Below are 15,894 nucleotides of genomic sequence, written 5' to 3' on the forward strand. Positions count from 1 at the left end.
TTTCTCATGTACGTACCCATAATAATTCGTACTTTGTTGGATGTAGAATTAAACGATACGCGCACTACAGCTGTATTACGTGTCAAGGAATTTTATCAGCTAGGATCAACGAGATACGATCTAACGATATAAAAGCAAAATAGGTATAACGCAGGCGAGAAAGATTTTCATGCCACTTATGCGAGGAACAATGATATTTTCCAAGTTTCGTGGCTAAAAGGGTGTGGTGAAACTTTTTATTTTATTTTCTCTATTATTTTTTTTCTTCTTTTGAGGCTATTCTTTACTATATTTCTTCTATTCTCGTACATGCGGTACGTATATATATATTTTTTTTTTCTCTTTTTTTTTGTTACGTTCCATAGACGTCCTCTATGCGCAGCTTTTAGCAAATGAAAGTAAACAAAAAACAAGGAACGGAAAGAACAAGAGAGAAGAGAGATGAGAAAAAAAAAAAAACAAAGAAATTCAAATTTCAGTCGCTCGTCAAGTTTGAGAAAAGTTTTTTCCACGGAATAATCGCCACATAAATAACGGAGTATAAACTTTTCCTCTATAATAAGAAAACTAAGTAAAGTAGAATAAAGAGAGTTGGTGTGAGTATTAGTGCGAGAGAGAGAGAGAGAGAGAGAGAGAGAGAGAGAGAGAGAGAGCTGCAGGGGCGAGCCTGGCAACCGCTTTTCCCAGGCAGTAGTTTGTTCCGTGAGGAGACGGGGGGGGGGGGGGGGGGGGCAGGGGCGAGGGAGGAAGATATGAATTATGTATTATATTTGCAGTGCTCATATATATATATATATACATGTTCATGCATAGCCGCGCCATCTTTGATCACGTAACCCATGTAGATGGGCGCACTTTACGACCTCGGAAAATCCTCCCCCTCCGCGCTGACTGACCCAAAAACTTTTACCACCCCCCGAACCCGCGGATATTCCCGTATCGCAGACTCGACGAAGATTTCAATATCCTTAACCTATCCCAAGACCCGTGAAATTCCTGAGCGGAGTCGCGCGGAGGGCCAAAATAAGGGACTCACCCTTCGGTTCGTCCCCGTTTATCCCAAGGCAAGTTCGAACTCTCGGCTGTCGCAGTCATCCGGGTAACGCCAACCCCTATCAAGGATACCTTGGGGTAGGTCTCGAGCCTCAAGACCGCGTAGCCCCAACCCGACGATTGACCCTTGTACGTATACTAAAAGCGGGTGAAGATAAGCCCCACTAGGTATTCCGTCGAGTAAAAGGAAGGGTCGAAACGTGGCACGCGCAGCCTGGCTGCTTTTTTTCTTTTCTTATTCTTCATTCTTCTCGCTCGTCTTCTGCCTTTTTTTGGTTTTTTTTTTGTTTTTTACATGGCGCATAAAATAGAGTGAAACAAAAGCGGGAATAGAGTGAAACAGATGCGGTTAAAGTGTCACGTGCCTCTGATTCGCATGTCAAATTCTGTAATTTGACGATTTTATCACCCCGTTCGGATTTCTCTGCGGTACAAATTCATGCCGATTATACGAGACAGAAAAAATAGACATGAGGCGGCCTACCGAAGTAGATTTTGAGTGAGTTTTTACACGCGAAGAGTCGAGAGTCGAGGTTGAAAATTTCTTAGGGTAACCTTATCATTGAAATCGACGTGTCTCGTTGGATTTATTATAACAGAGACCGCGACGTGATCGTTCCGACCGAAGAGCTGATTATTGTAGCCGCAGGTTATGGCCGCTGGCAAATTTTTATCACTCTAATTCTATGCCTGATGAATTTGACTCACATGTTAAACGCTGGTTTAGAACCAGTAGAACACATGGCCGGCTGGTGGTGCGAAAAACCCGCGGAACTCAGAAACTGGACGGATGCACAGTGGATCATGTTCAGTCACGTTAACGTGGTACGTTACTTATTTTTTTTTTCTCTCTCGGTCTGCGTTAAAAAAAAAATCCCGCCACCGAACCTTTCCCGTTACTCTAGACGCGGAGGGGTTTCACCGAAGAGTTGATAAACGAAAGATTCAGGGGTTGTAAAATTTACAAACACGATTTCTTGTACATGAGAAGCATGACGTACGAAACGAGACCGATTATAGATCGTCGCGAGAACGTGGAATGCTCGAATGTTCACTACAGCCGAGTTTTTGGAAAAAGCATAGCCGAAAAGGTATCCGCTCGTTCCGTCTGTCGATAAAATAAAAGTCAATTTTATTTATTTATTCTCCTTGTTCCTCATTTTTGTAGTTCAACAAGGGTTGCGATCGGACCTTCGAACATTCTGTTTGGCAGGCCGCCGGTGTTACCGGAGAAGTCTTGGGGTATATAATCTTCGGTTATCTCACGGATCGAGTGGGTAGAAAGCCAGTTATTTTCACGTCTTGTGGATTAACACCGCTAACAGCGATCGCGGTCTCGTTCGCGCCCAATTACCTCACATACGTAATCGTGAAAACGATCCACAATTTTCTTCACGCCGGTTTTATCGCCAGTTTCATCCTAGTCATTGAGATAAGCAACAACGTATGGAGAACGAGAATGACCTCTTTGGCCTCGTTTTTTTACGCCAGTGGGATCGGTCTCGCTCCCGTGCTCCTCAAGGTCGTGACTTCAATCGATCATTTGGTGCTTCTGGTAAACGAACCCTGCCTGCTCTTCCTCCTCGCTATAAATTTCCTACCCGAATCGCCGGCGTGGCTTTTTTGTACGAGAAATTCATCGAAACTTGGAAATGTGATCATAAAGGCTGCGAAAACTAACCACAATCCGCTGCCCAGCCAATTCCAAGTCGATTACATCGAGCACCGAGATGTTGAAAAGCAACTGCCTAAGGCTAGGCCGAAATTCTGGGACCTTCTTCAGGCCCCTGAAATTGCCTGCGAAATCGCGGGTATTGGTTATCTGATTTCCCTATCGGGTGTCATTTTCGGAAGCACACAGGCCAAGCTCGTCTTCAACGAGAAACGGGTTAGTCATTGGTACGTCATTATGGGACTGGACGCGATGTCCGGTATAATGATAAGTCAGTTCTGCGTTCTTATGATGGGACATCGTAAACTTCTTCACGTGACGGTCTTCCTGATCTTCATAACAACCGGCGCCGTGATGATAAATCTCCGCGAGGATTATTCAACGACTACGGGACCAACGACGACCCTTTTGGCGGCCAACATATTCGCAATAAGCTTGAACTACGGAGTTATTATAAATTACAGCGTTCGAACCGTTCCCACCCTACTTCGAGGCACTTATTTAGGAATTTGGAACGCACTTTGGGCTATTTTCACCTGGGTAGGAGTCAAGAGGTATCTCAACTATCCAGGAATGAGCAGCACAGCTATTATAACAATACTCTTAGCAGCGCTGGTCACGTTGAACATCAGAGATCTTCTCTGGAGAGAATTGCCGGACACTGTTAACGATTCCGTCAACTTCAAGGAGTGAGTTATTCGCGATTACCCCTCCATCTTCCAGTGTTGCGATTTGTCTGTAACCAAGTAAAATATCTCATTCGCATTTAGCAAGCCGAAACCAAAAAGGTGGTCACTCACCGAGCAATAGTAGACTGACCGAGGAGAAGATTATGGTCGATAAATATAGGTAAGATTTCATTTGATCCGTTTCAGAATCGCCATAACATTCCGTCCATCCGAAATTAAAGATAGACTCAATTATACGCGTCTCGATCCTTTCTCGGATATCATTGAAAATGAATTTCCGCGATCGTCGCCAGTAGAGATGAGTAAAAGCATCGCACGGATCTTCAACTTTGATCCGAGCTTATCCTCTCAACATTACCAATACCGAAATGGAATCGAACATGCGTGATGAAGCTATTCAAGACTTTTATATTTCTCTAAATATTTTTCAGCTCATTTTTATACGAGAAACGTGGCAACACTGTTCGACCAATCGATTTACATAGACGTTGGTGGATGCTGGGAACGTATATGTCTCTCTCCTTGTCTGAGTATATAGAAATATATGGTATATATGTTTATAGATTATAGATATATATAAACACTGTACGAATATATATAAACCGTGTGCACGTGTATGTATACATGTACATGACTATACATATACCTACACGCCGGGAGTTGTCGGTGCTTCGCGTTCTGTCGGCAAATATTCCATGAATTTATAACACGGGAGAGGCTCTTTTTCATCGGTTCTCCGACGAGTTCTATGGGGCCGCGTAAGGCTGTTGCAGAATATATATATTTCAAGCTTCACATATTATTGCAGCAGCAGCAGCAGCGGCGATGTGTATTACACGTCGAAAACCGCGACCGAACAATTGTCTCAAAATATCCCGATAATCCACGACAATTAAGAGTCGTCCCATCAGATTAACCGAAGCGAAGTAAAAATGAAAATTCTGTACCATTTAACTGTACGTTCAACGAAGGATAATAAAAAAAACAAAACCAACGAATGTTCAATAGCGCAAGCGTAAACGTATAGAAACAATTATTTGTATCGCGGTGTCGCAAGGAATTCCAATACCGCCGATACGATAATAACAACAACAGCAACGACGACAACAACAACAACAACAATAACAATAATGATGATAGTAATGATAATACTGACTACGACGATGATAATAGTAATAATCGTATAACAACAATCGTATACATAACCCACAAGCAGTAAGAATAACAACATCAACAATTGCTCTCGAGAGTAAGAATGATGCTCATCCCCGTTCTCGGTTCAGTCCGGGGACAAAGGAGCGAGTCTTCTTATTCTTATTGCATTATTTCCGCTTTGTCCTTCTCCCCTCTCGCCCCTCCTGCCCCCGTCTCTCTGCACCCTATCTCATTCTCCCTCTTCTATCTCTTCGTGTCCTTCTTCACGGCCCCGGGCTCTCTCTCTCCTTTTCGTATTATGTTAGCGCCCAACGTTTCGGTTGGTTCTCTCTTCTCGAGAGACGTCCCAGGGTCTAATTGATGACTTTCAGATTAAGTTACAAATCGACTTCTTTTTCGACTAATTTTTTCTCGTGCTTCCTTCAGTTTTCTTCAATCGAATGTCACCTAAGTTTAGAAACCTCCCCTTATTTCTCTTTTGCCCTATTTTACTGCTCCGGAGTCTAAAATTTTTATAGTACATATAGCTACGAAAGGGTAAAAATAAAATAGGGGGTTATAAAAACGAATCCTCTACCCGTAACGATAATGGAATTGTGAAAAAAAAAAAAAAAAAAAAAAAAAACTGACCGGAGTCAGCGGAAACGAAAAGAACATAAAAAAAAAGAACAAGATCGTCCTCGAGGGAGATTGAATTCTGGATTTTGACAGACTCCGTAATTCTTATACAGACGAACATATAGGGTATCTCGATTTTCATCTCGCATTCCGGTTATACTCGTTGTCAGAGTAATTTCATTAATCTTTGGTTCTTCTAATCATGCGTTAATCATAGAGCCGTATGGTGTTTAAATCGGATTATCAACCGCTCGAAGGGGTCGTTCAAGGGTGTGCAAAGCGGTTAGAAACACCCCTTGATTTCTCTCAGTCTTCCTTTCTCTCTATCTCACCGTCATTATCTCCGTCTAGTCGAGCGGCCTCTGCGACGCGACGCTAGCGGGAACATAGTGACAATATTTTGAACGAGCTTTGAGGGAAATACGCGCCGTGAGTAGGACATAGTATAGACGACGCTCGAATTGCATTTTGTCGTATAACGAACATCCTATTAGGAGCGATTGGCGATTGCGGGATGATGTAAAATTTGGAAATAGAGAACAAGGGCAAAAAAGACGAAGATGAGTAAAAAGGGATCCCGTAGTCGCCAAGTGCACATTTTCAATCGTTCGTTCTAATATGCAGCCAGTGGTCGTATTCGACGGTCGTCGTCGTCCTTCTCCTTCTCCTCCCTCTTTCTCTTCATCTTCGTCGTCGAACTACCAGAATTTATGGGCGCCAGTTTTTGCATGATTTATAAGGGTAAATTACACTTGTAAATATCGATAAAGCGATCAGATAGCGGACAGTCACTCGAATGTTGAACCAACTGATTTATATTCGTTTGTCCACCTCCTAATATGTTGTATACATATGTATACGTACATAATATACCGACGCAGAGCGCAAGGATATGTCAAAAACGCATAACTGACCGACAACGTTGCCGGAGCAAGATTCTCGACCGAGTTCTCGACAAGAAAACTTGAGGACGATCGCACGATTATTAATAAGAAAAATGAGACTAAATAAATAAAAGAAGTAAGGAAAAAAATTTATCCCTACAGCGTCCTCCGTGCTCCTCGTCGGATTAATTGAATCGGAAACTAAGAAGTGCAACTGCGGTGCAATCGTATGTGAATTGAAGATCGGATAAAGTTGGCGGTTATAAAATTCCATTCATCATCCTACCTTCGTCGTTCGTTGAACCGAACTTTTTATCTCAAATATATTAGATATAATTGAGAATCTTATTTCTAACGAGTTTTTCTCCCATGTCTATTGTCACGTAAAAATAACAGTACGCAGCTATTTGCATGCGCGTCATATAAATTCGAACCTATATCACGGTAAATCTACTTACGAGGTGTTTATGGTCTTCGACATCTTTTTTTTTTTTTCTCGATCTTTCGTGTAAACTTTTGCAGTACCGGCAGCAGCTCGTTTTTGAAGTTAAAAGCAACAGCAACAGCAGCTTGGCCGAGGCAGCTGTGCAACTGGTTCTATACTTATACGCTGCTGCAGTTCGTAAAGGGCGATAAAATCGGGCAGCTGAATCGGCGGCCGAACGGTGAGCCTGGAGAAAAAAAAAAAAAAAAAGAAAAAATAAATAAATAACAAAATGAAAAAAGGTAGAAAGAAAAAGACACAAGAAAACGAACACCGAAGACTATCCCTCTCAATTTTTTCAAGTTCCCGAATAAGCCGGTAAAAAAAAAAATTGAAATTAAAAAACCAAATGAAGAGTGATAAGTGCACACGTCATTCTATAAAAAGAGATTTTTCGGTTGATCAATTCTCTTCGACCATCGTCGAGAAATCTTCGATATATAGGGTAATTAATCCGAGGGACTCGTACGCACGGTCGAAAAAGTAGCTACAATCCCAATGCGGCAGTGTCTCTAAAAGAAGATGAAAAGAAGATGCACAAATCTAATCAATCGAACAATAATGCATGAGGAGATGAAGGATGCGATGAATATAATTTCCAGAGAAAGAAACAAAAAAAATGCGATACTTGCAGCGCAGGATTTTCGGGCTCCCGGGTAACAGGTGGTGCAGTCTTCAGGGCCACCGTGGCAGCAGGTTCGAAGATCGTTTGAGGTTAAGATGGAGATGGGGATGCTCACGCTGCACCGACCACCTGACGACCTCGTGCCCGGAACTCGAAACCCTCCGTAGAGATTCGGTTGCGTATACTTTGGGTATCGCATTCTCTCAGTCTTCACGGCTACCTGATCATTATCGCACGCGGGCATCTATATTATACACTAAAAATGGAAAACAAAAATTCACCGGCCCTCGCACTCCATTCCCCCCCCCCCCCCCCCCCCCCCCCCGAAATCCCTCAAATACCTCGGCGACTCGATGAGATTACCAAATTTCACCGGGTATTCTGCGAGTAAAATAACAATATCATCTTTATTTATTTATTTATTTTCTCACAACTCCTCGAAGACCCGGTATTTAGATTACATGTTCTCCTATTATTCAACACAATTCTGTGAGAACATATACGCGACTTTCGAGCAAAAACCCAGGCACTCTTATCTTATACATAATTAGCATCTGCACGCCGCGTATTATCGCCGCGAATGTAAATACATACAGATATATATATATATATATGAAAAAACATTTATACCTTTATATATATATAAATTATTCGTGTACATATAAGCATGCATATACTTATATATATATGTGCACCCCGTAAAGGAACAAAATGTATTATTCATCCAGGAGGTGCCTACTGAATAATTCACTTCATGGAATCTGGATTCCACCACCTTATTTTATTTTATTTCATTTTATTTTTATCCCTAGTTATTCGAAATCTTACGCGGGTTTTTTTTTCGGAATCTTTTTTTTACACTAAGGTATGAAAATATAACAACGACATAGGTAGTTGCTGGTCGCTGGCTTACGAGGCGATTAATTAAACTGGTTTTCCTCATTCATGATGTACTGCAATTATACAGAATCTAAATACGATACGATCCATCGAATAGTCGCAGTTCAGCAGTTCTCTTACGCATTTCTTTAATGCTATTGTAGTTTTCTTCTCATCTACTTCTGAGAAAGAGGAAATTAAAAGGAAAAATATGGACAGGTGAGCCCTTATACAAATGTTGTACATAATCCATAAAGTTTCATAAGTTACGCGGTGAGTTGCATTTCAACATTTGCGATATCGTAGTAAGGATATAAAATTAATTGGTGATGTCTTCGTTGCCGGTGAATTATGCGTACGTATAGATACGTGTATAAATAACTGACCGCAGACGAGTGAAAATGTCGTCATTGGTGTAAAGAGAATAAGGCTGTACATTATCTATAAATATTAACCTTATATATTCCGTGCATCTGCAGGAGCCTCCATGATACAACTCGTGGAGTAAAAACGAAGAAGAGTTTGGACATAGTGAAATTGTGAAATTCTATATGCCGCGCGCGGTAGAATATGATATAATCCATATTTGTCATTCGTTTGAAAGTTATTTACTTTTGTTATTTCCAGAGTATTGATCCGGCAGAGAATTTCTGAAGAGCAGGTTGGGTCCCGGGGCAGACTGGGGAGGAAAAGAGGGGCGTGGGGGCGGGAATGGGGGGGTGGGCGGCAAAAACGGGCGCCAGGGGGAGTTTAGAAAGTTTCAAGAGAGCCTCTCAATCCGAGGGGCTTGTGCTTGTGTAAATATAAAGTTGGAGAACCGGATAATGTCTGGGATAAATCAAGTAAATTTGATAAATCCACAATTCTATCTGGGATACGCTAATTAAATATCCCAAAACTAGGGTATATATTTCTTTCCCTTATTGTATATTGCACACCCCTTTGCCGCCCCCCCTTCCTCCCGCCGGTCAACCCGAGCGAAATTTATCTCACCCGCATTTCCAAGTCGTCAAGAAAAATATACCCCCTCCTATATTCTTCGACTTAAAAAATGATCGGTTAACAATTTTTCCCCCTTCACTTACCATTTTTATCGAAAATTCCGTATCAGCTATATCTCGATATGTACAGGTGAAATATTATCAAATTTCGGACGTGAATCTCACGACGCTTTTTTCTTCTTTAGTTTTTTCTTCTCTCGCCCCTCGTTGGTAAATCCACTTTGTGATACTCCCAGTAATAAATAATAGTAGTAGTAACGCGTGTTTTCAGGGTTCGGACAAATGTATTTTCGGATAACAATTTGTTGTTGGTTCAAAGGATAAAAGCTGGGGGTATGTACCATAGTATTTACGACCGTTTGCACCCCGAGAGAAACAAATCACGAAATATCAAATCTTTTAGGCAACAGCTTTATCGACGTCGAACTATACCAAAACTTATAACTGTTCACATAAATTATCAAGTTGAGGGGGGGAAAAACGTGTAATTGTCATCGACTTGATCATCGATGTAGGTACAGATTAATCGTAACAGAACTTTTCTTTATTTTCTTTTTTTCGTATAAAAGCATTAGTTCATCTCGTTCGTTAAGAATTATGAAGTAATACTGTGAGAATTTTTTCATCTGTACAGTTGAACTTTTGCGGAGAAATGGAAGATCGAGCCGATAAAATTGCGAGGTGATGAATCAATTGGGAGAAATCGTTGGGCATACAGATGCAGCGGCAGTAACGGTGAGTTGACGAAGTGAATTGAAAAGGTATGTATACAAGTATAGCAGTGCAGTACCCGGATTGGGTCGTTGATTTTTGCGCAAAATCCCTCTTTCATGAGGCTGGTAGTAAAGAACGCTAAAGTCCACTAATGACGACGTTTATATCGGGTGTGTTCGGAATATTGACCGGCCCCAAATCGAGAAAAACCTTCTCAATTCCCGGAGCCAACTCACGTCCAAGCACACGACGCGACGGAGAGAGACGTCAAGCGAGCAGTAATCTTCTTTCATCATCTTCGTGAAAAAATAAAAAATTAAACAAATGAAGTAAAATACTACCTATACGGAGAAATACAGATTCGTCAAAACCACGCAAAAACGAAGAAGAAAAATACAAAACTACCCAACAGCAGCAGCTGAGCGAAGATACAGGGGGGAGTAAATATCATACACGTCTGTTCACATATGGGTGTGTGCTACTGCGTTACATGATGCAATATAGATGCCAAAAACTTGACGGGAGCAAAAAAAGAGCCTCCAAGTACCTTTGTAGGCTATTCTTACACGCACGGACTCTAATCGCCAGGGTTTGTAGTGGAATTAAAATGAAATGCCAAAGAACTGTGACTTTCGAAAACTTGCGGACCGTCTTCGAATTCTAGATTACGTGTATTCGCGCAAAGGTCGCGGTACTTGGCATCGCGTATGCTGATTTCAATACCAAGATAGACCGCGTGTTTGCGAAAGGCATAGTTTCTTGGCATTTCATTCTAATTTCACTAAAAACCCTGGCAATTAAAGTTCGTGCGTGTAAGAATTGCAGAAAACTTTTGAAGTAGCCATTTCGTAGCCCGAAATCTACTCTTCAAAATAGTCTCCGAAAAAATTCACGCACGATTTTTCGACGCTAGGTTATTCAACTTAGAATGATCGGAAAACGCAGTTGATTGATTGATTTTTTGACTCGTGCATGGTTGGTTTGCGCCTACTGCGATTTTTTCCAAGCTCCGTGGGGAACTTTGAAAAACTTGTTTTTCCTGAAGTATCACGACTCTGCACTCAAGCCTACATCACGGGGTCAAAAATGACCCTGAAAAGGATTCTTAAGAACCATTTTTAAGTCGAAATTTCGATCTTTCAGATGCTTCGCAGAATGATTTTTGTCACATTTTTTCATCAAGTTACAGTATTTTGAAAATCGGTATTATTCCGCCGAGTGCCGGGTGCGCCGTTAATTTTGTCGCTGAGTGTAGCATGAATGCTACCTACCTACCCAATATTTGCCTCCATACTAATCTGCTTCGGTTCAATCATCTTGGTCAACTCTGCTTGCGATTCTCAAAATCACTAATCCCCAAGCGATCAAATATTAGGCAAAGAATGCGCTGTGATCAGCCACTTTCCAGTTGTTTTGCAGGCTTTCGAACCTGTAAAACATTTCACAGTGAAAAACCCACCATATTACACACGCCACTTAACTTACCATAAACGTTAAATCATCCGATATTGGCCCGAGCATCAATCTGCCTTCATTTCAATCCATCCATCGATACCTGCAATCCTACAAGCGAGCCTACTACTACAGTCTAGTGGCAAAGCGATCAAATATTAGACCATAACCAACTATACATACAAGTACCGCAACATCCAAGAATCAGAACATGGAGTTTCGTGCAGGTTTTAATGACCATTCGGGATGGTTGAACACTTTGAACTTTTAATTTCCTAAGGTTTTACCATGTTTCACGCTATATTTTATCGAGTAAACGCAACAATGCTTCGAGGGGACTGGATTCCCCTAGTGTAAGCTACCTACTTACAACGCTATTTACCACCTTCTTTTCACACCACGTTGTGTAGACATAAATTGAGTTTTAAAACCGTCACCCTTGACCCTTCTTCACAGAAATCATCGTATTTCCCATTTCGAATTTTCATTTTTGAAGGATATTATAATTTAGTTTCGTAATTAGCGACGTTGATGTTTTATTGTTCGTGTATGTATATGCAGTGGGGTGAAAAAGCCGGTAAAGATCAAGCAGGGTGTATATTTCAATTGTTGTTAATTGGGAAAAGCCCGTTAAATAGAAACATGTGAAATCCATATTAATATAAGGGGTATGAAAATGGTGGGAATGCTCGATATATACAGGCTTTGGACTCGCATAAGTAACGCAAAGAGTACACCTAACATCGCACCTAAATTACTGTTACCGTTTATTATTATCATTATTTATTATGCGTGGAAATGGAAAGCAAACTCAGCCAAATAAAAAAAAAATAAACTTTGAAATGAAATGTAACGTAATCCTAATAAAATAAAATAAAATGAAATGAAATGAAATGAAAAAAGGGTTGCGCTGTACATACGCATATAAATCTAGTGTATAGGTCCACATACATGAGTATGTGTTTATAATATACAGTTATTTCAATGTTATATATATATACAATGCGAATGTGGACACCTAACGGTAGCAGAAACGTTGTAGCAGAAAAGTAACGTCAATCTGAAGGGGCGAACAAATCAAGCTTCCCAAACACGGCATAGCACTTCCCCGCCAGTTTGCTTATGCGAAGTTATGACTTCAACCTTATTACTTTAAAAGGTTTTTTCGGTTTCCGACTCGTTACCATCGTACACAAATACGTATGCGTATATGAATATATGTATATCTAATATCAATATACCTATTACATTACTCGTGAACGTACAGCTGTATATTATTACATACATTATACTGTTAAGTATTCGAATAACAATACGGTATTGTTGTGCGTATTAAGTTCCACATTCGAAACTTATACTCTGCTCTTCTTCCGGCTACCAGGAAATCGATGTACGGAAAAGAGGAGAAAATTGTCGGTTATATTCATGCATTGTGTATACATAATATCACAAATCCAGAATGAATGAGTAAATAAATAACGGCAATATGCATCTCGTCTGTTCTCTTTCTTCGTATTCTCCGTTTTATTTTGCTTATCTAAGCGATAGCAGCAAGAAATATCACTCTTCGGTACATCAAGCGGCGTTTCCTTCTTTACTTTTCACTCTGCAGTACGACCCTATACGTATACATCTTTTCGGTTTCGTTTTTCGCGGCACTTGCGAATCGTTTTTTTCACCTTTCTTCTTCTCTTGCTACGTAGAAGGTAGATACATGAATGACATTTCTATTTCTCCACTTTGATTTTTTTTCTTCCTTCCCCTCCAATCTCCTACGTTTTCTCTCCTTTGCAATACGCCACTCACCATACCCCGAGCGCGTGTTTCTTCCGCGCACTCCAGATTTATGAATCCTCTCACAACCTCCAGCAGCTTTTTCACGATCGGATATTAGATTTTCCATAGGTATACACAACATACAGAGAGTAATGCTCTCACCGGTGCAGCGGTCCGTTTTTCTATTCTTTTTTTTTCAAGCACACAAAATGTGAGGACCTGCAAAAATTCGGTTTTCATTGGCTAGAAACATGAGTGAAATTTCCAGATATCTCCACATATGTAACCGAGGTTAGAAATCGCGCGGGGAAAATCTCAGTTTTCTCTCTCGCACTTCAGATCCCATCAGTCCGCAACTATACATATGTATACGCCGTGGTTTAGCGCTTGAGATACGAGGGGAGGGGGGGGATCTTCTCCCGGTTCCCAGAGAACGTCAGACAAGGGTTCTGAATTATTACATTCTTGAGGAAAAACGACGAAAAGCTCCGCTTGTACAACTGAACCGGTTTGGGACCCCCAAATTATCGGTCGTTGACGAGACGGATGACGTGCGTTTATATAATTCTGTAAAAAAAAAAAAAAGGATATGAACAGGTGTTATTAAATTGCCGTCTAACCATACACACACACATTTGTAGTATGTGTATTTTTACATCGGTAATTCTCACATGAGGAAAACGATACTACAGTAACGGTGATGAATGGATTGATCGATTTCTCCGCATGATTTCATCGCATGGATCGTCGATTGTCTTTCACGCGCGTCGTCTGCTCGGTTTAGTACCTACTGACGCAGCGGCTACTTGGCGGAAACGATGCGACACAAACGAAGAAATAGGTAATGACAAGAAGAGGGAGAAGAAAAAGAAGAAAAAGAAAACTCCAAATACTTTCGTCGAACAAAGTAGTGTTGGTTTGTAATGTGTCGCTTCTGCCGCTGCTGCAGGGGAACGACGAACGTCCGTCCGATCGATCAGAAGTTCTCTATGCGCACGCCGACGTGGCACGCGCCCTGTAAAATATGTATACGTAAGTAACCAAATGATCGTGAAACCACAATCTTACCAGCACCTGCGATGTGTAACACACCTAGATTATCTCCCGTACGCAAAGACCACTTTACGCCAACCCTTTTTATTTCGTCACTACCCTCAAACAAATCCCGCAATAGAAAAGGCTGCATGAAACGTTATCGTATCTCCCCATATTATTCTTGGAAATGAAAATTGTATTTTCTTGGTTTCCACAGAGACTTTTCAACCCCGGGAGGTGGTTGCTCAGCTGTCTTATAGCTGAAAAGATTCCCACCGAAAAGTTGAAGACAATTAAAAATCTTACGGACATCGGTTTTGAAGATAAAAAGAAACCGATGCTTCAGGCAAAGTTTAGTTCAATTCCATTTCGTTTCGTTTACCTCAAGAATCGGAGTAGGACCCTCAATTTTTGCGTAGAGGAATAAGAAGCGAAAGGAGTGGTTGAGAAGGTAGAGGTGGAGGGGTAGTAGACGGAAGAAGCACCCTTGCACCCCGGTCGCGTGCTGGTCGCGTGCCGTGGGCGTGGCAAAATCCCCACCGTCGCGGTCGGTCTCCAGCTCGAGCTGGAACTCTTGTCGGTTATTGATTCCCCGGGGGTGGTTGGATGGTTGGTTACCCCTTCCCCCTTTCATCCTCATCCTCATCCACATCTACGCCACCTCCACTTTATAGATTTACATTCACAACCACATCAAGCGGTGACGAAAAAGAAGAAGAGGACGACCAAGACTTGTAGCCTCCGCAGCCTGCAGTATAGGGGAGAGAAGGTTGAGTGGGATGTCTTTGGTCGACAGCCACTGAAGTGATTATTTCTTCGGGCACCTGGGGACGATCATCACAAGTAGTAGCAACACTGTATAACATTGAAGAAAGGGTTTGAGGCGATGCTATAGCTATCGCTTTTTTGCACCATTTTCTTCACACATCCCATTGTACCCTTGCAGTCGAATATTACAGATGCACCAATAACATCGATACGAAAGTGGGAAAGATCGATCGTGAGATTTTTATAATTCACATCGTATCCATTCGACGTTATCCAGTATCGACGATCCATTGCGGGATTCCAACGTATACAGACTCCTTCAACGGAACACCAGTGTAACTGTGTACGCTATAGTCAAGGAGAATGAAGAAGATTTTGATCGTAACAGGGAGATGTATAAGAATTGCGGAAGAGTGAAAAGAGGTAAAGTTATGCGGAACTTACAGTGCCGAGAAAAAGAGTAAAGGATGCTATACGTATGGAAGAAAAAAGAAAAACATAAGGAATATTGCCTACAGCTTTACGGCTTTTAGAGGACACAGACTTTTACGATTATTAATCCCATATTTTTCCGCCGTTGCTATATCCTTATTTCCAACTGGTTTCACAATACAGCTGAATACAAGGCTCACTGTTAGAAAGATTTCGAGAATACAGGGTGCGCATGATTATGCACTGTATGGTAAATAGAGGAGCAATATCCCTTTGAATTTTGAGCAGACAGTCGATGAGAGGATCGCCATTGGTCTGGTCACGATCTTATTATGCCATACATCCGACGCCGGAAAGCCGCGACAACCCGACGCCCTTCTAGCTAAGAATGGGGGAAAAAACATCCCTTCCCACGCGGAACAAGAACGTGAGACGAAGTTGACGTTAAAAAATTTAGAATATAAGCGAAACGGAATTCTAAATTATTATCAATTATTCAAATCGGAGTGAACCGAGCGCAGTGCTCGTAAATTCGTGCAGTAATGCGTAACGCAACCTTGATGATGTTATATAATGCTGTCATAACTGGCTACAGTTTGGTAACGGACAATTATATTCGGTGAAATGGTTGTCATTCACGGTTAACGATTTCGAATT

At 41.4% G+C, this 15,894-nt stretch overlaps 1 protein-coding gene and 1 long non-coding RNA gene across 2 annotated transcripts; one reads left to right on the top strand and one right to left on the bottom strand.

Annotated features, from left to right (window-relative positions):
• Positions 1-872: 872 nt before the first annotated feature.
• LOC125500209 (solute carrier family 22 member 5-like) lies at positions 873-3,573 on the top strand. The gene is made up of 2 exons (XM_048652067.1): positions 873-3,414; positions 3,496-3,573. Exons 1-2 carry the CDS (start codon positions 2,513-2,515, stop codon positions 3,533-3,535), a joined length of 942 nt encoding a protein of 313 aa, XP_048508024.1. The 5' UTR covers positions 873-2,512; the 3' UTR covers positions 3,536-3,573.
• A 7,282-nt stretch (positions 3,574-10,855) lies between these two features.
• Positions 10,856-15,332, bottom strand: LOC125502280. The gene is made up of 3 exons (XR_007280177.1): positions 14,420-15,332; positions 11,260-14,297; positions 10,856-11,203 (listed from the first exon to the last, which is right to left on the bottom strand). It is a non-coding gene; the product is annotated as an uncharacterized LOC125502280 (long non-coding RNA).
• Positions 15,333-15,894: the final 562 nt, after the last annotated feature.

The sequence above is a fragment of the Athalia rosae genome, chromosome 1 (genome assembly GCF_917208135.1).
Source record: "Athalia rosae chromosome 1, iyAthRosa1.1, whole genome shotgun sequence".
In the NCBI taxonomy this organism is placed as follows: Eukaryota; Metazoa; Arthropoda; class Insecta; order Hymenoptera; family Athaliidae; genus Athalia; species Athalia rosae.

Bases quoted from the DNA above. Each gene is read 5' to 3' on its own strand.
- LOC125500209 (XM_048652067.1), top strand. From the start codon at position 2,513: ATGACCTCTTTGGCCTCGTTTTTTTACGCCAGTGGGATCGGTCTCGCT. The intron at 3,415-3,495 runs GTGAGTTATTCG...ATTCGCATTTAG, and splicing joins GATTCCGTCAACTTCAAGGA to CAAGCCGAAACCAAAAAGGT.